A 25,601-nucleotide genomic window follows, 5' to 3' on the forward strand; every position below is an offset into this window, starting at 1 on the left:
TGGGAGCACCTGTTGAACAAGACTGAATAAAAGTACTTCAAGGAAACCTCATTTGAGTAGTGTTTTATTACTACATTTTGGCGACGAGGACCGGGAGCTGAGCCGGGGTCAGTGAGGTGCTTTCCCTCCCCGGGATGAACTTGATGCTTGTGCGGACATTGCGGATCGAGTGAACTGTGGATTTCCCAGCACCAGATATAATCAACCGAAGAGCGTCTCTGCTGGACGTCAGGCTCTCGCTTCTAAAAGTCGGAAGTGGTTTTAGCCGGGGAGTCGGTGAGCTGGTGCTGAGGGGAGGAGAGGAAGTTTGCCTCCTCGTTTGAAGTCACAGGCGTTGGTGGAGCCGGTGTGTACAGTCCCGTTGGTGTGACGGAGGACTTACCAAGAATCAGCGGCAGGCTGAGCGGAAGAGGCTGGGCACAACGCGTTATTTAATGAAACGATCTGAAGAGGTGAAAGGAACCGTAATTAGCTGTGGCACGTTGATCTGAGGCTACGGGGCACATCGAGCGATTTGGTGAGTGGTCCAGAAGAGGTGCACGGACCTGTAATTAAGCAGCGGCATGTTGAGCTGAAGCCGCCGGGCACAACGCGTAAAGGTTGTGTGTGAACCGGAAGAGGTGTTAGGATCTGCCATTAAAGCGAGTGAAGACGTCGAGCGGCAGTGCGTGTGAAGAAAAATTGCTGCTGAATTAAGCAAGGAATCGAACTCAACTGTCGGAGCAGTGTGAGGAGTGTCGTCATTCTTTGGGGCTCATTAAGTAGAAGACAGGACCTCCGGTGTAGTCCCCTTTGAGGAACGGAAGGCTGTCCGGCTGTCAGTGATAGCAGGGAATTCAAGTGGGTAACAAGACGGATCTGGTCTTGCCCAGAAGCGCCGCGGAGACGTTGACAGGAAGTTCCTGTCCTGCCATTGGGAGTGAGAAGTAGAATTTATAAGCACATTCGCATCCTACGCGAGAGTGTGCAAGTCGAGTGTCACGCCGGGCACAGGAGGCGAAGAGGTGGAGCGAGAAGGCAAGGACGGCGTCAGTGAGGTGAATTTAACCCTCTCATGTCGCAACGGCTCAGGAGGTAGAAGTCTTCAGGAGAAAGTGACGCGCAGCAATCAGCACACAGTGATACCGGAGCCAGCGGTGCAAAAGAGCCTGAGGAAAGGAAGTAAGGCTGTGGGCTCCATTGGTCAATGAACTGCACAAATCTATGGCGCGAGACATTTATACAGCGTGAGGTGAAGTGAGTGGAGCGTGCATTCCAGGCGCTCTTGTAGCAACATGAAAGGAGCTGTGTTGAGGTGAGCGAGAAATGAAGGGAGCGGATCGTGCATTAAGGTCGCATTTGAAGCAACGTGAAAGGAACTGATTTGAGGTGAGCGTCAACCATTTGAGGCATGAGCGAATGACAGCGTGGGGAAGACGCCTTTCCCTGACTCCCAGAAGTATAGGAGGTGTGTATCTGAAAGCCTCGGAGAATCCAGCTGGATTCACATGTTCTTTCGGGGGAAGGAGATTAACCGTGGGGGACACAGGCTGGACTGCATTATTGAGTTGGTCCTCTGAAAATTTGAGAGGTGCGCAGAGCGTAACTTATGGTGCCTATGTCTCAAGACACTGAATGGAGGCCGTGCAGGGCAGATGTGTGAAGAGAAAAGGTTGGAAATAAAATATAAAACCAGAATTACAGATTGTGTAGCTTGCCTCTCTTCCTGGGATTGAAGATCAATGGTGGCAGCATATTGAGCGACATTACCTTCTGAACTTAACCTGGGTATTGGAACTATAGCAGCGCGTAGAAGATTCAGGCGAGGTGAACTCAGTCGTAACGCCATGTAGAAGCGGCACAAGGACATCTTAAATTTGAGGCAGCGCTGGCTAGTTTATGAGAAGGTATAGAAGGAGCTGAGAGAACGAGATTAACATCTGGGCCCTGTGAAGTAAATCACCACTGCGGGGTTGAAGCAGCGTAAGGGAAATTTAGAACTGACGCAGCATCCCTAAGCGATGTGTGGAGACTTTGGGACTGTGACTAAACATCAGGGTTCTGCGTTGTAGACCCATCCACGGTAGGTGTTGAAGCAGCGGGAGGTTAAGCTTAGGATCTCGACAAGGCGTGGGAACAGCTTGAGGATATTCCAGAGGAACATATGGTGAGGCAACCCTCGAGGTTCAGAGTTGAAAATCTCATAGTGGCTGTGAAGTGAGGCAGTGTGTGGGAACCAAAGAAGGGCCTATAGTGCAAGTACACCTTGAGGAATATTCAATACAGTTCAGAAGCAGCTCGTCGGGTAAGGGTTAAGCATCCCTTTGCACAAGTGAATTAGGATTTCCAAGGGTTCCCAACCCATATACGGTGTGAGCTAAGCAGACTTAAGGATCATAGAAAGTCAAGCCATAAAAATATAGTATTCGGAAACAGTGTTTTTCAAAGTAAAATCCCAGTGGCTGTTTTTGGCACGTCTCCAGTTACTGGCCTGGGGACGCTCGTGTTACCCTCCAAGCTCACCCTGATCCCATCTTCCTGCTTAGGAAGTTAAGCATTCTCAAGTGATTTTCCAAAATACAGCTGTACATTTAACATGGAGTGGGGCCAGAAGTATGATTTTCTGCCTCCAGTGCCGTTTATGGAGAGGGATGATGAAACCATGGCAGAATGGAATGAATGGAAAGTATATTTTGAACATTACATTACAGCACTGGAGGAAGGGGCAGTATCCTTGGTGCCTAAGGAAAAGGCTGAAGTATTGCTGTACAGCTTAGGAACAGGAGGGCGTAAAATGTACCTCAAAATAAAAAAAACATTCATGAAAGGAACGGTCTGTAATATTTACGTGGATATCTTGAGAGTGATGAATGAACATGTTGCACATGCCTTGTTGGAAAAAGTACAAAGGGTAGAAGTTTTCAAGAATGAAATGAGTAGCAACGAGCATCGAAAGCTAAGTAAAGTATACCAGGGGTGGACCATCTGCATAGGAGGAGTGATGACAGATATGCTATTAGATTCAGGATCGCCGCATAGTGGGATAAGCAGGAGTGACTGGAATAAAAAATTAACTAAAAAATATGGAAACGAATTGAAAGAAGCTAACATATTCCTGGAGACTTGCACAGGGGAGGACGTCAAGGTTATAGGATACCTAGTCATGGAGTTAACGTACAAGGGAAAGTATACCAGGAGTACCGTATACGTAACAGAAAGAGGACCCACCATGTTGGGGTGGGAGGATCAAAAGGAATTGAGAATATCTCTCGAGGGAAGAAGAAGAGAACAAATGAAGGAGAAGGCACTGGGAAAAAACACGTGTGTAAAAGTAGCAGGCGGTTGTGAGGGTGCAGCAAGTTTTGAAGAACGTGAGGAAAATACTGCCAGGTGCAAACTGAGAGAAAAACGCGGATGTAAAGGTGCAGCAAGTTTGAAAGAACGTGTGGAGAATACAGCCATGTGCAAACTGAGAGGAGGATTAGAATCTTATCAGGGTTTGGTGGATGAGAGAGAAATACGTAAGAAACATGAGGAAAAAAAAAAGGAAAAAAAAAAAAAAACTGTGAAGGAATAGGTGGAGAAGAAAGAGATTTCGAAAGAAAGGAAGAAGGCATCAGTTCCACTGTTAAGAAATGGAAAAGGATAAAATGTAAGAGCAACATTACAGCCAGTATCAATCTTCCGGATGGAAAGGGTAATATTAGCAGGAGAAGTTCGGAATCCAAGGGAGAAATAAACTGTGGGCAAGTTCTGACGAAAGGGAACAAAGGGTGGTGATTCATAAACCTAGGTTTTACCCTGGACAGGATGCCTAAAGTACATACTCGTGAATCCCTTAATTGTACTGCCCACATCATAGAGGTGCACATCCATGGTGCACCAGACATTCACAAGTGTCATTTGCGTTGATTGATTTCAAGGGTGTAAAGGATGTGATACCAACACCTGTGATCTACCCATGTCAGGACGCCTAAGCACGTAACCGTGCATCCATTGAACTGAACAGCCTATATCTTAACTGGGCACACCCTTGTGGCACCATAATGTTACAGTTGTTTATGCGTTGGTTGATTGTATCTCATAACTTTAATTGCTGCAACCTGAATTAAGCACATAACCGTGCATCCTTTGAATTGAACAGCCTATATCTTAACTGGGCACACTCTTGTGGCACCATAATGTTACAGTTGTTTATGCGTGGGTTGATTGTATCTCATAACTTTAATTGCTGCAACCTGAATTCTTAAGAGTTTTGTTCTGTGTGCTGCAGACACATATTTGGACAATGAGTGTCTCATGCAATCCTTCCGTATATGCCAGGAGATCGAATAATTATATCCTCAGTCACGTCAAGTAAAACCTACCCTTCACATCTCATGTACCATAGTCAACTGTAGTCTCATGAGTTTTTTCCATTTAGACTTTGGCATGGGGTCCCCTGTTCCCGACCCTGTTGTTTTGTGCCTCACATATATCTCTCCCTCTCCCCATCTCTCTCTCTCTCTCTCTCTCCCTCTTTCTCCCTATCTTTCCAGCACCCATTTCTGCTGGGAGCTCTAACGCATTCCTTCCCTCCATTTTCCTTAGGGAGGAAGGTGTGTTGTAACCTCACTCTTATCCCACTCCCCGCTCTCCCCCTCCTCTTGCTGCCCACTTGGTATGGTCCGCGCTCCTCCGGGAGTGCAGGTTAGAACGTTGGGAGAAGGGTTTATGCCGCCAAGCTGGGAGCACCTGTTGAACAAGACTGAATAAAAGTACTTCAAGGAAACCTCATTTGAGTAGTGTTTTATTACTACAGTGTGGCAGTCAGGAAAGTCATAATATGCATTGCTGTATAGCAGCATATTGCTGCTCCAGAACGTAGCGCCAATGCCGAGGGATTGCGGATGCCCGACGGTTGCAGCTATTCCACGGTGGTCTGATCACTGAAGTTGTAATACAGCAATGGGACCACCAGTTGTGGTTCTGAAATTCTGGACCCTACTGTTATCACGATATCGAGATCCAATACCCGTGCCACAAAATATCAACGTACCATGACGAATTTGGTGTCAACAGACCGATAATGATTAGGACATCATCCCTATGCATTTGCGTCATGATTGGGGGATGCCAACACCCTTAAATCATAGTTTCCGTTCCAAAGCCTTAGACTCCATTTTGTGAACGGCATCCATCTTGTGTCTTGCCCTCATGATAAGTCAATTAATGAAGGCCGAGTCTGATCTGAAAGGACACGTCCACCTTTCCTTGACTTCCCCCTGACCTGTCCCAACTGACTCCATTGCCTCCAGCCAAACCTGTTTGGGCAGCTCCACACCCAGTGGCCGAATACGATAGCATCGATGCACAACATACCACAAACCATTCACTACATCCAGATCATGTTTTTACACACACACACACCTGTCCACGCACCCTGTTTATGGCCAGTTTTATGACTAGGAGGTGCCTTTCTTTATTGGGGTTTCGTCGATATCTGATGGGACTTCCGGGCCTGGCCGGGTAATCTATCACGAACTGGACGTCTAAAATAGGGGCTTGCCTACATGAATTCGCTCTTTTGTATTATTGTAGAAATATGTGTATAGCCATATCATAAACTCAGGAATTCTTGCTTGCAGCTATTATTTTTGTATATAAGGAGACGGCTGGTTCTGTAAAAACGAACAGTCTCCTGAGAACACACAACCCGTGCTGTCGTGTTTTTAGGACACCTGTTACTTGGTAGCTGCCAATAAAACTTGATCTCTGACGGTAATTAGAAGACTCCGTGTTTCTGTGGTCCGGAACAAGGGAGAACTCAGAGGTCTTCGGGTGTTATCCCCTGGCACCAGCGGGTTCCTAAAAACCCGTTACCTCAGTTGGCGCACAACTCGGGCGGTATCAAGCGGCGACGGTCCAAGCCAGATGTTCGTGAGGAGCTTCATGTGAAAATTCCAGAGGACGGCCAGCCACTTCAGCGACCCCTGTATGTCGACGTGGTTCCGAAGGTCTTTGCTGCGAGGTTCCCCGCGTCCCGACGGCTACGAAGGACTGCTGCCCTGACTATCGCCTTGTTTTGGACCCAGTGATCCTTGGTAGAGCGAAACGATAGACGAGTCTTCTAGCGACGTCACAGATATTCATATACTTCAGTTAAGTATAAGTGGAGCGTCTCCCAGTCCTTAGTTTGTCCTTAGTTTTTGGTATCCTTGAGATACGCTTTGATTTGGTACTTGCAAGCCCCAAAGCCGAAGGACTCATGTTTTCACGAGAAATATCGTAACAGATAATCCTTTGAAGTTTGAAGCTAGACTAGTGAGCAAAGATGCCTGGTTTTAGCAGACTTGGAAACTTGTTTTGTCTTGGTTGTAGTAAGGACTCCCGATTAGAGGATTCTTGTCCGGTTCCTCCAATTGGAACTCCAACATATGAGCTCTATGTAAAGCACGGCGTAGGTCCTATCACATATAATGAAGTGTGGATAAAATACACCCGCAAGGATGGTGTTTTAAAATGGCCCCAATATGGTAGTTTTGATTCAGAAATATTAGATAACCTAGAGGTCAAATTGTTCAAGAAAAAAGCCCGGCCGGCGATGTTTGACTCTTTTCGCTTATGGCGCAAAGAAGCCAAACAGAAAGAAATAAAATTAGCAAAAAAGAATAAAAGAGGAATGTCAATGGTGCAAGCTGCCGTTGCATACAGGGATAACGAGGAAGAGCAAGAAAACGAGCAAATGCTTAGGAGCAAGAAACTAGCAGTAGATAAATGCTACCCGATGTTACCACATAAGGGACAAGGTCAAGAGGAGAGATCCGAGAAAGATCCATTAATGTCCCACTTATTAAGCTCACCTCCACTGTATGCGTTAGACGCTACGGCACCCCCAAAGCGTTTTACTATACCGCGCCCCGGCGCACGTAACACAGCTCTTGCACAAACGCCAGCTACTGTTCAGCTGGTTCCTACTTCGCCGGTACAGCCTTCTCAAAGGCCGCCGTCTCTGCTACCTACTCCATCTATTTCTACGACTTTGCCTACAGCTCCAACTATTCTCTATGATACTACGTCTGCTACCGCTCCAACTTCCTCTGCTATTGCCTCTACTTCTTCTTTGCCTCAGCATATCTTTTCCGATGCACTTGCCCTTCCGCAAGGTTCTCCTTCTACTAGACAAAGAGTGACAGGTACCGTCACTAGTCTGTTTTCACCTTTCTTCGGGTCGCCTAAAACGACCCCTAAAACAGAACATAGACAGTCACGTAGTCAACTGCCTGATTACGAGGAAAGAAAAGTGCTGAATGAACTAGCCCGCCAATGGATTACGGATACTGTTAGATATGATGTTCAGCATGTTATGGACGTTTTTCGTCAATGGAATGCACCCACTCAGAGACACGTATTCGAAGAGATGTGTGTATATCTGTGCGAAGATGTGAAGACAAATGATCCCAAATGCACAATGGACGAACTATGGCGTACGCACTTTAAGTTCCATGAAGGTATGATTGTAGGTGCAGATGTTGAGAAAGCGATAGAGTTATTGCTCTCTTATAGGAGTAAGGGAAACGTCTGTAGATCATTGCACGAAGACGACGTATCAGGTAGGAAAAGAGCGAGACAGTACCCCATGAGAGAGGTTCCTCCGGTTTGGAGGGAAGGTGATGCGAATGCAAATCCACCAATTCTGCCTCATTTCCAGCGTGTATGGGTACATGTCCCCTGGAAAAGATCCGAAGTTTTAGCACTCAAGCAGACACTACCTGATCCTCGTAAAAACCCGACTGGGTATTATAAGGAGTTATCGCAAACTGCAAGCTCATGTATAATGAATTTAGCGGATGTAGACATGTTGTTTGGGAACGTTGTTCCACATCCTTTATGGAGTAAAATTCGTCATACGAACCATGACCAAGAACTAGGTGACTCATGGGCAAACATTACCGCTACAGATGCTAGACAAATTGGTGGTTTTAAACCTGAGCCGTTAATAGCTGAACTTCCCGGTAGGATTATCGCGTACATGAAAACAATAATGCCTGAAGTACGCGTAAACTGGGATAAGCTCTCTGCGTGCAAGCAGAAGAAAGATGAGAATGTGTCTGACTTTTTCACGAGATTTGAGGAGACTTTCATCGATCATAGTGGTCAAGATATGGCTACCGAGGGTGGTCAAAGATTGTTTGTAGACAAATTCGTACATAATTTACTTCCTGAACTGTGTAATAAACTAAAAGATTCAGAGAGTGCTTGGGCTGTCTCCACGTCAGCGCAGATTTTAGCTACAGCCCAGTACTATGAAAATAGGCGCAAAGACGAGCTAGATAAGGCAGACAAAAAGACGAAAGATTTAAAACCTAAAGTTCTTCTCCAGCAGGCGTATCCGCCTCGTATGGCTAGTCAGCCCAATTATCAGCAACAACAGCAGTATTCGAGAAACGCGCAAGGAAACGAGTTTTCCCATCAGCGTCTTCCGTATGGCCCGAATCAATGTGCGTATTGCAAGGAAGTGGGTCACTTCAAAAGTAATTGTCCGGCTCTTGCGCGACGCTTAAACGGCGTTTCGGGTGTAAGGGGAAGAGGTGTTCAACATGCCCCTACAGGTAGGGGCCGTGGAAATTTCTCCCAGAACACAGCTTCTTTTCCGCCTCAGAATTCCATGAACAGCTTTGACCAACAGAATAATGCATCGTCTAGGTCAGCTCAGTACTATGCTGACGACTATTACACCGAACACGAAACTGAGGGTAATGATTGCTAGGACAGCCATGGACAAAGAGAGGGAGTCGTTTCAGTTCCAGTAGATCAGAATGGACCTTATGTCGAGGTAATTGCCTCAGGAGTGTCAGAGCCATTTCTGCTGGATACTGGTGCTACAAAAAGTTCTATTATGCACTCGAAACTTCCTGGCGCACCTTTGTCTGGCGAAATGAATGTCTCAGTAGGTTTCTCTGGCGCCCCTGTTAGAAACCCGATCTCTAGTCCTATATCACTTTCTGTTGGCCCATGCGAATTAGAAGCACCCCTCATTCTTACAACAGGTTGCGGTGAAAATTTGTTAGGTTTGGATTTACTAAAGAGGTTGTATGCGACTTTATACTGTTCCCCCTTGGGAGTACAACTTACTTTAGGTAAGAAAGTCATTTCTCCAAAGTATTTGTCAAAGGAAAATATTCCAACTGAATTGTCATCACTTCCTGATATACTTTGGGCTAATGGTTCTAATGATGTCGGTCGTTTGGAGATAGCACCGTATGTCATAACTTTGAAAGCCAACGTTAGGTTGCCACGTATTCCCCAATACAAAAGATCTAGCGAATGCGAAAAGGCGTTGTTGACGATCGTTTATGATCTGATCGATAAAGATGTTATCGAAGAAACAACAGGTAATGTTTGTAACAGTCCAGTTTTGCCCGTCTTAAAACGTACTGATCCTTCACAACCGCCTGTGTACTGGTTCGTGATTGATCTCAGAGAAGTGAATAAGGTAGTTATCCCGCAGTTTCCAGTTGTCCCCGACATTACTGCTTTATTGACAATGGTTCCAGCTTCAGCAGTTTGGTTCTCAGTGATTGACCTGAAGAACGCTTTCTTCAGCATCCCGATTGCTGAGGAGAGTAGGGATATTTTTGGATTCAATTTGGGAGGACGAAGCTTCCGCTTCAAGTGCGCTCCTCAAGGCTACTGCGAAAGCCCATCAATATTCAGTCAGGCCCTGAAAACACAACTAGACACTATCATTCTGCCAGATGGGTCAACTCTGATTCAGTATGTAGACGATCTGCTGATCGCTGCAGACACGGAAGGAATTTGCAGACAAGCCACGTTGTCATTATTGCGTCACTTATGTGACATGAAGCACAAAGTCTCTCTTTCCAAACTACAATTTTGTCGACAAGAAGTAACCTACCTAGGTCACATCTTATCGAAGGAGGGAAGGAGACTGACACCAGAAAGAATACAGGCAATTGCAGAACTGAGTGCCCCAAGGACACAGAGAGAGGTTCGAGCCTTCTTGGGCATTACATCGTACTGTAGACAATGGATACCGAATTTCTCACTACTAGCTAAACCCTTGCTGGCACTACTCTGCAAAGATACGCCCAATCCTATGCCCTGGTCTGAAGATTGTCAGACGAGTTTCCACGAGTTGCGTGATGCATTATGTTCGGCTCCTGTGTTGGGAAACCCCAACTACAGTAAGCCTTTTACATTATATGTCCATGAGAAGGAAGGTTGTGCATTATCAGTCTTAACACAACACTTTGGGAACAAACAGCGCCCATGCGCGTATTTTTCCGCAACTCTAGACCCTGTGGCTAAAGCCCTACCAAGTTGTCTGAGGGTTACCGCCGCAGCAGCTGTCTGCATTCGACAGTCTGCTGGATTAGTCATGAATAATACTCTGATCGTTATGGTTCCGCATGCAGTAGACATCTTGCTAAACAGGACGAAGACACAACATCTTACTAGCGCTCGACTATCCAGTTACGAACTTACACTGTTAGCAAGTCACATCCACATAAAGAGGTGTGATACACTCAACCCCGCTACGCTACTACCCATCCCGACAGAAACAGACGAGATTGATAAACATGACTGCTGCTTTAGGACAGAAGAAGAGACAAAAGGGAGAGTAGACTTACAGGACACTCCCCTTCCTGAATGCAATGATACTTTATGGGTTGATGGTTCATGTTTCAAATTGCCGAATGGTGATACGACTGCAGCATATGCCGTAATGACATTACACACCATTAAAGAGACCGCGCGCATTTCCCACAATTCTGCACAAGCTGCAGAGCTAATTGCACTTACAAGAGCATGTGTGTTGGCGAAAGGAAAGCGAGTGAATGTGTACACTGACAGCCAATATGCCTTTGGTGTGGCTCACAGTTTTGGGAGATTATGGCGTGAACGTGGGTTCCTTACGTCACATGGTGCAAAGATACAACATGGTCAGCTAGTTAATGAACTCCTTGAGTCATTGACCTTGCCACTACAAGTTGCAATTATGAAATGCAGTGCACACAAAAAGATTCAGGATGATGTTGGCCGCGGGAATGCATTTGCAGACGAGGTTGCGAAAGAGACTGCAAGGAACACGATGAGTCGGATGTATGTTGTAGGTCCCGCTAGATGGATTACTGATGTGGGAATGTGTGAGGACACCATTGAAAGCGTGAAATCTATACAAGCCGAGGCGACTGAGAAAGAGGTGAATGAATGGAGAGAAAGTACAGGTAGATTAGATGCGAATGGTTGTTGGGTCGAATTGTCGGAACACCAGCGATGGCTATTACCTAACGCATATGTACTTGCAGTAGTAACAATGGCTCATGGAATTGCACACATCAGTTCGAGAGGAATATGTAAACTATTGGCCCCAGTATGGCAGAATAGTAATATCCCAAAATATGCAGAGAATGTGGTCAGAAACTGTATGGTGTGTTTGAAGTACAATCCCGGTAGGGGAACCCCAACTCCAGCTGGTCATTTTGCGCCTCCAACGTACCCGTTCGAGGTTTTGCAGCTCGATTTCATCCACATGGAGAGGTGCAACAATCTGAAATATGTGCTCGTTGTTGTTTGCGCCTTCTCCAGGTGGGTGGAAGCATACCCCCTTAAGGACAATACCGCCTTGTCAACTGCCAAAGCCCTTGTCAAAGAGTTCTTCCCTAGATTTGGTATGCCTAGAATTGTCTGGAGTGATAATGGAAGCGAATTCGTAGGACGTGTGATGAAGAGAGTGTGTGAGTGTCTAGGCATACACCAAAAGTTCCACTCTGCAAACCACCCCCAATCAGCTGGACTAGTAGAGTGCTACAATGGCACGTTAAAGCTCAAATTAGCCAAGATCCAAGCACCCGCGTAGCTAGGGGGGGGTGAGGGGGGCGGTCCGCCCCAGGCGGCACTATTTTCGGGGCGGCGGCCTTTATAATTTATTTGGGGACACTGACAGAGTGTCCCCAAATAAATTATAAACGCCGCCATCATGGGCCTCGACACTTGCAGCTGTATCTGTTGCAAAAACCGCGAGACTGGAGCAGTCGGTGGCGCGGCAGCCTGACCTCGACGCAGGGGACGTCACATCCTGCTACTGGAGCACGGAGTTTAAGAGAGCGAAAGGCGGCCGGCTAATTTGTCCTGGCCGGAGGGAGGCCTGTTTTCATGGCCGGAGGGAGCGCACCATAATATCGTGGCCGGAGCTCTTCAAATGATATGGGCCGCCCGGAGCGCTACAGATATCATGATAGCACCCGGCCGTGATGCTCGCAGCTCTTCCTGAAACAGCTCTCTTAGGCCTGGGCCGCCGTGTGCTCTCAGCTGATATTATTTCAGCCCCCTACCCCCCTTGATGTCTCACTGCTGCTGACAAGCGTGCCACTCTGTGGCACCGTGGTTCTCCAGCAGGAGGGGCCTTGCAGGGGCATTCCATCAGGGCGAAGGTGATGCTGCGTGCAGGGAGCAGATGGCTTGGTACGGCACCTCTCAGGCCAGCTGCATGTCACGGCTCCCCTTTTAGGAGGAGCCAAGCAAGAGCACAACATGATCTGATCTCGCTGGAGGGCTCACCACACGCTTCACTAGGGAACCCACTGACGAGAGCCCACACCTCAGGCAGGCAAAACCAAGCACCCAAAACATGCTGCTCCATAGAACGTGCACTCCAGTTGATCGGCACAGGGATTCCTGGATGCTTCACTGTGCCGGTGCAAGCAAGTGAAAATACACACACGGCTGCAGACACTCTGTACTGAGATACGTCCTTGGTGAAATAAATCAAGCAGGGTGAGACCCGCAGTTCTAGGGTTCCTGCAGAAAGTATTACATGCAATATTTTATGGCCCTGAGCTGGCAGAAAAACACGGGGAAAGCCAACAAGCAATTGGAGGACACCTGCGGCACAAAGAGAGCAGCAGGCTGTCAGGTCAGCACACAAGTCCAGAAATAGTTTAAGAACAGACTTCCGAGCGCGGAACCAATGTACTGCTTCTGAAGGTGTACAGTGGACTCTTCAGCAGGCATTTAATGGTAAGATCATTTTTTCTTAAGTTGATATGGTGACGTGCATAGTAAGATGTGCTAACCTATTACTTTGCAAGGGAAAGGTTGCTGTTTTTCCAGAATAGAAATCCCAAATACGGTGACTTTCTTAAATTCGTGTAAAGCAAGATCTGTATTACATTTACATTCTTCTGCTTTTACATTCACAATCCTGAAGCACTATGGCTTTGAAAATCGTAACCTGCATTAGAGTTGTTTGCCAATATGACTTGAAAGGTAATTCTTGCTAAATGCATGCACAAGAAACTATTTAAAACAAACAGTGCACATTATATTTTATTGCCCAGCATCATTCCACAGACCTGCAGGTACCGAAACTAACTTTCTCTCGAGTGCTGCTCTCTTTGATACTCTCTCTGTGATTGACGGTCATGCTGACAGCTCCTACCTGTTTATGTGCTATAGTACATATATAATATGATTCCTGCATCTTCATTTCTGGATTTTGCTTGTGAGAAAATGTCACTCAAAGTTGTTGAAATGTCACTCATATTTACATTGAAGTTATAAAAATGTCACACATGCTAATCTGGAAGCTTGGCAGCTATGCCGGTGAGGCATCCTGCTTGACAGTGGCAGCCTCAATGCTGCCCCGGGTGTCCGCCATTGCATTGCCGCGGTCGGGGTCCGAATTGGTTTATGGCGGCCGGCCACCACCAGCAGGCTCTCGATGCAGCAAAAATGTAAGTGCCCAGCCTAGCGCCTGATCTGACACACAGGCACATTAGCCACATTCAGTAAAGACATGTACGCATTTATTGGTGTTAATATTAATAATGTGTTTAGGTTAATTTTGTGTTGCGCGGCCTATGGTGTATCACAAATACTGCAACAATGTGTCCAGCATTTGCCCAATGGTGAGAGAGGACTTATGATAATAGGGCGGGCTGCCCACGGTGCGAGGGCGGATGTTAACAGTTTCTTTACGTTTGGCTGGAGTGGAACTCGCCGCTGCTCGAACCGCAGGCCAGTATTGCATGCTGCAGCTTCTCATCAAGGTGCCATTCGAATCCAGAATGGAGTTGGACCGCGGTCGCTGCAGTGCTGAAGAGAGTTAGCTGGTGTCTGCAACCTTTCATAATGATGCCGAGCGAGTCTAGACCAGAGACAGAAGGCAAAGTCTTGAGATCAGCCCGTTCTTCACCAGGTCTCGGGCTCTGTAAAAGCAATATGAGTAGGGCTAGCAACTCTGGTTCACACGGCGTTTCCCCAGATAGTGCACTGTGTGCTAGCCAGCCTGGACAGGGTCAGTGTCATTGACTGGCACCAGGGTGTTTTAATTTTAACTCAAAATCCTCCCGGCACGGCCCCCAGGAAGTCATTCCTGAATGAATCTAAAGAAAACAGCTGCTTGAGTCTTGTTGACACGTGCTGCCCACAAGATGTTTTTGGCACGATAGAGCCAAGCTACACAGTTGACTTCTTTGGGGGCACCGGAGCAAATATGTCCTTTTTTCTGCTGCTCCCCCCCCCCTCCCGCTATCGGCCATGGGCGGCAATCTGAGGGATAGCCCCGGGCGCCAGAAGCTCTAGCTACGCCCCTGGATCCAAGCCTGTACAGGTCTTAAATGGCCTGACGCCTTGCCTCTAGCACTCTTGTCAACCAGAACGACCGTCCATTCCAGATTAGGACTTAGCCCCCATGAGATGGTGTTTGGCCGCCCAGCCAACGTCTGGGTCGTGCCAAGGCCAAAGAAACTCAGCGAAATAGAACACCCCGTACTGCTTGACTATTTGTGCGAATTAACAACTAAATTGCGTGTCTTACACCAACAGGTTCACAGTTCCTCTCCGCCAGCCTCTGACGATCCAGGTCACTCCATCGAACCCGGCACGTGGGTCTTGGTGCGGAATTTCCAGCGCACAAACAACGGACAACCGAGGTGGACCGGACCGCACCTGGTACTTCTTTCCACGAGATCAGCTGTTCGGGTGGAAGGCAAAAAGAACTGGGTGCACGGGACCCATTGTAAACGGGTCCCTCTACCCCTCCCATACGACCGGTGGGTCAATGAAGGACTTGCCGACTCTGAGACAGAATCCGTACCTCGCTTCATCCCTTTCAGCGATGCACGTTTGAAAGAGACTGGTTCCGAAAAGGAGAGTGATCATATTTTACAAGGACTTGTGCCGCCGTCTATGCAGTTGGACACTACCGAACCTGAGACATTGTTTGAAGACCACACCGTACCTGGGAAACGACGATACAATCTAAGGTCTAGACAAAGAGACTAATCAAAGGCAAACTAATGTGAATTTCCTTTCCCCTAAGAACTATTTTTGATTTTTCAGCTCTCTCACTCTCAGGAAACTTGCTCATTTTTGATTTTCGAACCGCCATCCGGTTCTGCTGCTAGGGTCGCGGTTGAAGTCTGGGGAGTGCAACTGGGGACGTTTAGGTCAACGGTTCTGGTTGGTCCACGGGAGTTACCCCGGACTGAACAGAGCGCACTCCCTGGCAGAATCAACCTACCACCGCGGGCAGCAACTAGAGGATGGAGTTTCCTAGGGTAAAGAGACCTATCAGATTCACGAACTTTGAAAAACAATTATGCACGATACTGTCCAAAAGAAGATTCCTGATAATATGTGTTTTAATGCTGTGTAGCATAGCGATGTTCTTGACTGGTTATGCTCTATTCGTATTTCAAGTTTCCTTGTTTTCAAATGACACTCGGCCAACGCCTCCTCCCACTCTCTCTCCGCACTCCTTTCACCCTCTACCTGAACACGAGTCTGCCAGAAGACTCGAATTTGTAAATAACTCATTCATTCAACTTCTACACCAACACCAGTCCATAATGAACACATCGAACTGTTGGATATGCGGACTCATGCCACACACAACTGATAAGGGTATCCCATACTTTATCCTGCCATTCAGTTATTATGGTTCTCTGTGGGCTTTCCAGACCATGTTCCTATTCGCCCTAGAACCATACCCGACCCGTTCCACTGAGAGCGATTCCAGTAACAAGGCACTAGTGGCAGGGATAAGAAATATGAGTAGGGAGTTCGACACTTATCTTGCGATCCCAAAAGATGAACTCAGTCCCTACACTCATTGGAACGTAACTAAATAAGGGGTTTACCTGAGTAAGAGCCAGGCAGCAAAGAAATCCCGCCCAGTTTGGATAGTGCCCCACCGAGGTCACTTATGTTTACAAGGTATCGGTAGGGATCCCAAAGCACAATTAGGAAAGAGCATATGCACGGAAACATATGTGTTCGCTTCCCGAACTTCCCCTATACTCTTAGCAGCCAAAGGCACGTATTTCGTCTGCCACGACCAAGCCTACACATGGTTGCCCCCTGACTTCTCAGGTACATGTTTTATCTCATTTCTGCTGCCTCCCACCTACACGGCCAGAGCAGATTACCATCGGACAAGGACAGCTAGGGGTGTCGTGAGTAAAGACGACACCGCGGGTCAGGAATTCGCTGACTTTGCAAAGGGTTTTCTGCCATTTTGGGGGCCTATGGTGAACAGCAGGAATATTCGTCAATTAGCAAGGATAGTTGAATCCGCCGTGATTGAAACGGCCGGAGCCCTTGGCAATTTAACAACCGAGCTTCAGTCGGATCGACTTATGACCCTCCAGAACCGAGTTGCCCTAGATATCATACTCGCCGATCGTGGTGGTGTGTGTAGAGTGATCCAATCCAGTTGTTGCATTTTCATCCCTGATAATGCGCCAACAGTGTACCAGGCCATCTCTAAGCTACATGAAATATCTGATTCCCTTCACGTAGAAAAAGGGGACTGGTCCTTGCTAGGGTGGTTCTGGGAACTGATTACTGCCTGGGGATGGAAAACACTGATCTTCATTGGGATGACCTTAGCGCTTCTGTTTATGTTCTGCCTGTGTGTACAGTGCGCTCCTGCACTATGTGGCCTCTGTGCTACCCCATGTGTACGGAAGCCTGTGTCAAGGGACGAACTGAGCAACAGAATGATGCTACAGCAGCATCTCCACGAATTTCTTCATACAGAGATTTGGACTCAGATTGACATGAGTTATTGCCTTACATAAGGGCAAAAGGAGGGTCTGTGGTTCTGAAATTCTGGACCCTACTGTTATCACGATATCGAGATCCAATACCCGTGCCACAAAATATCAACGTACCATGACGAATTTGGTGTCAACAGACCGATAATGATTAGGACATCATCCCTATGCATTTGCGTCATGATTGGGGGATGCCAACACCCTTAAATCATAGTTTCCGTTCCGAACCCTTAGACTCCATTTTGTGAACGGCATCCATCTTGTGTCTTGCCCTCATGATAAGTCAATTAAGTAAGGCCGAGTCTGATCTGAAAGGACACGTCCACCTTTCCTTGACTTCCCCCTGACCTGTCCCAACTGACTCCATTGCCTCCAGCCAAACCTGTTTGGGCAGCTCCTCACCCAGTGGCCGAATACGATAGCATCGATGCACAACATACCACAAACCATTCACTACATCCAGATCATGTTTTTACACACACACACACCTGTCCACGCACCCTGTTTATGGCCAGTTTTATGACTAGGAGGTGCCTTTCTTTATTGGGGTTTCGTCGATATCTGATGGGAGTTCCGGGCCTGGCTGGGTAATCCATCACGAACTGGACGTCTAAAATAGGGGCTTGCCTACATGACTTCGCTCTTTTGTATTATTGTAGAAATATGTGTATAGCCATATCATAAACTCAGGAATTCTTGCTTGCAGCTAATATTTTTGTATATAAGGAGACGGCTGGTTCTGTAAAAACGAACAGTCTCCTGAGAACACACAACCCGTGCTGTCGTGTTTTTAGGACACCTGTTACTTGGTAGCTGCCAATAAAACTTGATCTCTGACGGTAACTAGAAGACTCCGTGTTTCTGTGGTCCGGAACAAGGGAGAACTCAGAGGTCTTCGGGTGTTATCCCCTGGCACCAGCGGGTTCCTAAAAACCCGTTACCTCACAGTGTGGTGGTAGCCACCACACCACTGTGGGTTTGGAGGTCCTATGGACCACGAAACATGTAATTAGGCCCTTAGATTTTGGTGGATGGGCTTCTCCATCACAAATGTGATGGAGGATGTAATACACTTGTAATAAGGCAGCCGGTAAATCTGTAACCTTTCTGATGTAATAACCCTTCAGACAAACTCTAAATCAGGCCTGTTAGAAATGGGATTTCTGGTTGGCTAAGTTTTGCACCAAAGCCAGGCAGAAACTACCACGCTAGTCAGGATAAGGTAGTTACACTCCTAAAATAACCCCTGCTCACCCCCTTGGTAGCTTGGTATGAGCAGTCAGGCTTATCTCAGAGGCAGTGTGTAAAGCATTTGCACATAACCAACAGTAATACAGTGTAAGCACTACAAATGGACACCACACGAGTTTAGAGAAATATCCAATATTTTTATATACTTAAACAAGACCAAATACAATAAAAATCTACAGTACAATACTTTAAAAATAGTTGTGTTGAAAAATGTCTTTAAATTGCAAAGTTACGTTGAAAACACAGTTTGTACGAGTCCGTAGCTCGGTCTGAGCCTACCGCGATGCGGAAAACAACAGAGTCTCACAGTTCTAGCTGACCGCGTCGGTATGAGCCAGCAACAGCGGGACAGACTTGTTAACAGTACCTTTCTAAGTGCAACTCACACGGGGGTGCGAGTCGGTCTTGGCATCCGTCGTGGTTGCGATGCACTGTGGAAGTGGTGCACGGTGCGGTGTCCCTTGATGCGGGGTGAGCAGCGGCTCGGTGACGATCATCCAGACGGCGTCGGTGAGACCAAGACTTGAGGTGCAGGGCGAGTCGGTGCTCGATGCGGTGCTGGCAGGTTGTGGTGCAGGTGACAGAGCCAGTTGTGGCGTCCGTCGCAGTTATGGTGCAAAGTAGAAGTGGTGTACGGTGCAGTGTCCCTCGATGCGATACAGGCAGCATCTCGATGACAGCGTCGTGAGACCAAGTTGTGCGGTGCAGGGCGAGACGGTGCTCGATGCGGTGCTGGCAAGTTGTGGTGAAACGACAGAGCCGGTTGGCGGGAATTGGCGCTGGCTGAGCCGGACAGATGTACGTTACGAGTCGGTCACGGGTGATGAGCCAGCAGCGACTGTGTCGGTGAGCCCAGGCCAGCGAAGTGAAACAAGGCGATGCAGTGCCTCTTGATGCGGTGCATGCAGCGGCTCGGTGACGATCGTCCAGGACGGTGTCAGTGAGACCAAGGTGGGCGGTGCAGGGCGAGACGGTGCTTCGATGCGGTGCCTTCAGGACACAAGGCCGGTGACGGAGTTGGATGACGGAGACGGTCATGGTTCCCTCTTCTCTGTGGCAACTGAAACAACGGTTCCAGGAGCGGTACCCAGAGGTTGGTGAAGTCTTTGCAGTCCCTGAGACTTCTAAACAGGAGGCCGGCTCGGTTTCAGGCCCTTGGCGATACTCAGCACGAGTAGAGAAAGTTCAGTCCAGTCCTTTCACTGCCCAAGGCAGAAGCAGCAGCTGCAGGCTAACCCAACAAAGCAACAACACAGCAAAGGGGCAGTACTCCTCCTGGCAGCTCTTTCAGCTCTTCTTCTTGGCAGGTTCCTTGATTCCAATGAGATCGCTGCAGTATTTTCTATTCCTGAGACATCCAACAGGAGGCATGCTTTACTTCAAGCCCTTGGAGAAATTTCTAACAGCAGGATGATGAAAGCACAGTCCAGTCCTTTCCCTACCCAGGACAGATGCAACCACTGCAGGCCAACCCCTCAACAAGCAGCATAGGGGCTGTACTCCTCCTCCAGCTTTCCTGGATCTTCTTCCTTGCAGGTTCCTTAGTTCAGAAGTAATCTAAATCTCTGGGGTCTGGGCCCCAATATTTATACCAGCAAATCCTTTGTCCTCTGAAGGCAGAGGGTCCTGTACCTAGTTCAAACCAGTTCTGGGTGCATTCTGCCAGTGTGCACCTTCTTACTTTGTCAGTGTAGGCCAGGGTCATCAGATGCACCACAGGAGGTGGAGCCAGCATTGTGGGAGGCATCTACCCCATTTATGTGTAGATGTGCCTATTCAGCCCTGCTGACTCAACCTGTCTCCCCCATCCCCTATCACTCACAAACCAGAGAGACAATACACAAACTGGCAGAGGGAGGCTGGATGGTTAGGTAAGAAAGGGAAACAACCTTTACAACGCAACTTTTACCACGCATTGCATTTACGACGCAACTTTTACAACACAAACCATTACAACGCATTGCGCTGGGGGGCGCTCTAGGATAGGGAATAGGTTTAATTTACTGTCCAACACCTTCCCTACTATCCACGGGGACTGGAGTTGGAATAGTAAATTAAACTATTCACTATCCAGCGCCCCAAAGCACTATGCGTTGTAATGGTATGCGTTGTAAAACTCGCGTGGTAAAAGCATGCGATGTAAAAGCATACGTTGTAATGTCATACATCCAGTGAGAAAATACCTACTTTCTAAAAGTGATATTTTCAAACACAGAATGTTAAAACCAACTACACTAAAATATGTATTTTATCATTCTGAGTTCAGGCATATTAAACTCGAATTTCCACCATGTTCCCTGAGTCAGTTAGGATCATAGGATGTAATGATCAAACTGCCCATTCTGGCGTATGGAGAACATGTAGCCTGTAATTCACTATCAGGACATGCCACACACACCAGTGCATGTCCTACCTTTTACATACAATGCATCCTGCCCATGGGGGTACCTTGGACCTACCTTAGGGTTGACTCACATGTAGAAAAGGGAAGGTTTAGGGACTTGCAAGTGTGTGCACTTGCCAAGTCGACATGGCACAGCCTCTGAGATAGCACCCCAGAGTTACGCTTTACGGGCTGTTTGCATGGGTGGCACAATCCAGTGCTGCAGCCCACCAACAGCATTTGATTCATAGGCCCAGGCACTCACAGTGCACCTTACTAGGGACTGACACATAAATCAAATGGCTAATCATGGAAATACCAATCCATAACACAGTTTACACAGAGAGCATTTGCACTTTAGCACTGATTAGCAGTGGTACAGTGCCCGAAGTCCTAAAACGAACACACACAGGTCAGGAAAAAATATGAGGAAAAGCAAAAAGTTTAGGGATAACCCTGCAAAAAGGGCCATTTCCAACAAGGCCCTAATCTTAAGTTGGGTCTGATATTTCTGTGCTTTAGAATACTGGCTGCCTTGGTACTAAGGGGCTAATTACGGCCAGACCGCCGAAGCTGGATACGGTGCAAGACCGGAATGTCAGCGATTTTAAGACTGCTGTATTACCGCTAGACAGCTGTGCCGGCGGTGTGCCAGCTGCTGTCTTGCGCTGTCTGCATGCTTTGGCTCACTTGATAAGCCTGAATCTAATGCAGCAGCCCAGCAGTGCCTGCACCGATGTATGAGCACTGCAGGCATGCATCATGTCGTGAATGCCACACAGTGCGCGCACAACAGTGCAGGCGCATGGTGGTACAACATGTGCCTCCAGACACATTACTGAATGGGCAATGACGCCCGGGGACCCTTTTTGGGGCCCTCTTCTTGCTGTTCCACAGGCTTAAGGCTTGCTGAAGGGCAAGTCGTAATGCCTCCATTCCTCCCCACTCTGAACACCGCCAGCAACATGGGATTCAGGATCCTGGCAGTGTTTCAGGATTCTCAGTCCGATCACCAGACTTGTAATCAGGCGGTTGGCCACCTATGTTACAGCGGTCAGACCACCACCACAGGTACGGCGGTCTCAAGACCACCGTACTCGTAATAAGCCCCTTAGTGTGTTAAATTTAAATGACCTGAGAATAAAAATAGTAAAATGCAGAAATTCATGTTGGAACAAGCTTTCTGCTCTCCATCTGAAAAGGTACCTAAGTATAGTTTAAAGTACATGTCTAAAGAAACTGCACATCTACAAGATTTCCCTTCATAGTTTTTTTTTATTATAGGTAGATAATCAATTTTACTGAGAGAGGTATACATTAATTCAAGAAAATCACCAGAGATTCACCATAGTCTATATTTCCTTATAGTGAATGTGGTATTGATAGGGGGTTAGGGCCAATAACTGGAAAATGTAAGCAGGGAAATCTTAATGTGTATCTGCAAGTTTGGTGACATTGAAAATGTGAAGCATTTTCTTCTATGTTGATATTACGCTTCTCTAGGATGCAGTTCATTAGGCCAATCCTGTTGAAATTCAGCAATTCATACAGATAAGCCGTTTTAATTTTTTTAATGAAAGGCTGATTGATTTGACACTATGTACACAACAGGTACGGTACTCGAGAAGCTGAGAGAATACAAACTAGTAGGAAACCAGCAGAGGTAGAGGATTTTATTTTCTGTGTTTATCGATTTATCACTAGAGCCAAAATTGATGTTCCTTAACAAGGCATGTATATAAATATTCATGAATAATACATAATTCTGCCCACGTGCGCGATCCCAGGACTTTTACCACAGAGAATATAATGGTCATTTTAGAGCTGCAGTCGTTAGCGAAAGAGTTCACACCAGTAACATCGATGAACATAACAGCACAACATGCCAACATTGGTGACTTGAGCTCAGTTGGCAGCTATGCATTGAAGTTATTATTTCAGTCCTTTGGAAACAGTACTTCAATTACTTTTTCTAATCTTGTAGTTTTGAAATGCCTAATACTTTGTTTTTCAGTGTTTTTCATCGTAGTGGATACCATCGCATTGGCAGGATTGAGAAACACTGTGGCCCTTCTATTCACAAATGACAAGTAGGTAATCACGTCTTATCATTTTAGTAGCATACGGAGGCACCTGCTGCTCAGAGCAATACACCTTTCACGGATAGACCTTATCATCTCACTGTTTTGCCTGTCGTTTAAGTAGTTGATTAGGAGGTAGAAATTGCTCATTTTTCTTTCTCCCAGTAACTGATCGCACAAACAGAGCCAATACGTCTGGCCTGACAAGCTCGAAACTGTTTTTATTTACTTCTTTTTTTACAAAGTGGCTCCTGGGTAATGGGGGCCATCTTGGAGGAACTTTTCGGTTCATCTAGGGAATTAGTTCTGCCAGAGAAGAGTGGTATCTCAAGAGTAAAGACTACATCCAGAAAGACGGATGAGGAGGTAATGGTCCTGGACAGAGCTAGAGAAGGGCATTTGAACCCGAAGCCATCCGTTTCGGTGATCTGGTTTCAAGCAGAGTGGGGACAGAGAGGGAACTAGGATGAAGAGAGAAGAAAAAAGTCCCTCCTCGATTGCAATACAAGTCTGATGATAGCAGTGGAAGGATACATGAAACGATGAAAACAATTTGAGACCGACAAATGCAAGAATAGGAAGGAAAGTAAGTCATTGATTCAGGAGCAGGGAAGTGACAGGCAAAAAAGGTATCCAAATCCTACTCTAAATATAAGTAATTAATTGGGAACAATAGGTCTGCCTAGAAATAGCTAAAGCTGTGCATAGATGAAACCTAACAAGCTTGCAACAGTTGCAAGCTTGTATCCCGGAGAGGATTGCAGCTGTTGATATTTACTTTTTTTTGTTTGCAAACATATACAATAGGAATTACAATTGAAAAGGTAATAAAGTAAACATGCTTACAAATATATTATCCTGTATGTAGCAAAATAAGTAAGCAAAAAAATGGAGGCAGACGCATTGGGAGCTTGACTGACATTCAAACAGTAGGGCTGCATAACTATTCCAGAAGGACTGCATGCCTATACCAGGCATCACAAATGCATCTTGACAGATGTAGATCGTAGTTCAAAGCAATCTGTGATCTGAAACACTTTGCAGTATTACTTACCAATTCAAGAACAGATGTGCTGCACACCTCCCGACACATATGCATGTCCATCATAAGAGAGCAGTTTTAGATCAGGGGCACACATTGTCATCTTACATTCCTATGGTCAAAGACTCAACGTGTAGGTGCTTATCATTGGCCCAGACAATCACTACCAGCTTCTCCTATCAAATGCTTTGAATTGTTTTCTGTTTACTCTCCATTCATTGTAAATGAATGTTTCCTTTATCTATGATTATATACACATAGGTCGTACTGTGTTGATAGCACAACACATATTTCAGATCGGTGGTTTGATTTATGCACATATTAAGTTTACATTAAGGTGCAACAGACTTTATTTGTTAATTTGTGCATTTTGAAATCACAAATCACATGGTCTTTTTAATGTGAAACGTTTATTACAATCAACGTACATCCATTTCATTGAATGGGACATCTTCAGATTTCGAGGGAGAGAAGTGCTCATGATGTGATGACAGATCAGCACTGAAGGCCATAGACTAACTGCTTTAGTCTTATTAGATCTCTTGCCGTACAGAATACCAAAACAGAGCTACAATATGAGCTTGTATAGGAATCCAAGCACAGTAGAACACTAGACTGGAAAACATTCTTGTAAGAATGAGTGTCAGTTGCCATCGGAGAAACTCAAATAGGAGCTTTTGGTGCTAAACTGGTTCAGCTCTTCTAGAGCCTAGAAAGAGATGGAATCCCACATCAATTTATTAAATCCCAAACCATCTAACACGCTGCCATTCTTTTTAGCATACTGATTTATTGCCTATTTTATCATGACGTGTCTGTTTATTCTGGTTACAACATTTATTCACATATTCTGCACTAGGGTAGGGCATTCATTATCATTAAAGCTTTTGAAATTTACAGTGTGGATCTCTTGTGTGTCTACATTCATGGGGAAAGAGTTCTTGAACTTACTAATACAACAATCCCCCAGTTTCACGAGACTTAGCATTGCCCCACACCCATTATCCTAAAGTAGGTGGTTGGGCCTGGTTCCCAGGCTCATAGCTGAAGGATTCGTGAAGCCTGTGTCTTTCACAGGGTTAAGAATTTCTAAACACTAGGCCGACTTTGCTGTTGAATCAGCAAAAACGTAGTATGACCTCCAACTAATGGGCTTGAGTTTTGAACACCCCGGGTGAACATACACAATACCCTAAGGTTTATTACTAATGCAGAAAAATCCTTTCTAATATTGGTTACCTCCTTCTCCTTACGAGCTCCCAATTAATTGTGGGATAAGTGTACTCTTAGATAGGGGTGCGAGAATAGTCATTCTTGTCTTCTAGTTAAACACAGCATGCCACTTTGAAATATTTTTACCAAAGGGTGAATTTTGATCCTGTACATCTAGCTGATCCTGCAACACCATAATGACCTACCTACAGAGGTGTTGCAATTACAGAAAGTTATGACCCCATTTTTCTTTTTTTAAATCTGTTTTTATTGGGGGATTTTTTTGTGCAAAAAAAAGACAGCATTGCGAATCCTTCATGGTATTCGGAAACAATATAAAACCACATCTCAATGACCTGCAAAGCAGTAGCATGCAAGCTAGGCAATGAATTGAGACAGCCACAAAGACATTTTGATGATGAGTAAGAGGTAAAAGAGCACTATGCAGCTACGTGCAAATGTGTCTACTTGACTAACTGGGATGCTACCCCTGAACAAGTGGAGGGAAATGACAATTCACACCCAAAGGTATGCAAGACCTACCAAGGACAGTTGTGTAAGATCAGGGTGAAGCTCCTTCTGTTGTG

General features: G+C 46.3%; 1 protein-coding gene across 6 annotated transcripts in view; it reads left to right on the forward strand.

Moving 5' to 3' along the window:
- LOC144822412 (multidrug and toxin extrusion protein 1-like) overlaps nucleotides 1-25,601 on the forward strand; it is an 887,289-nt gene that overhangs the window by 651,775 nt on the left and 209,913 nt on the right. For all 6 annotated transcript variants that reach the window (XM_078679893.1, XM_078679892.1, XM_078679891.1 and 3 more), the window contains one exon: nucleotides 22,694-22,769. In XM_078679893.1, coding sequence (XP_078536019.1) covers nucleotides 22,694-22,769 — 76 coding nt within the window. The remainder of the gene's footprint in view (nucleotides 1-22,693; nucleotides 22,770-25,601) is intronic.

Source organism: Lissotriton helveticus, chromosome 3_1 (assembly GCF_964261635.1).
Source record: "Lissotriton helveticus chromosome 3_1, aLisHel1.1, whole genome shotgun sequence".
Taxonomy (NCBI): Eukaryota; Metazoa; Chordata; class Amphibia; order Caudata; family Salamandridae; genus Lissotriton; species Lissotriton helveticus.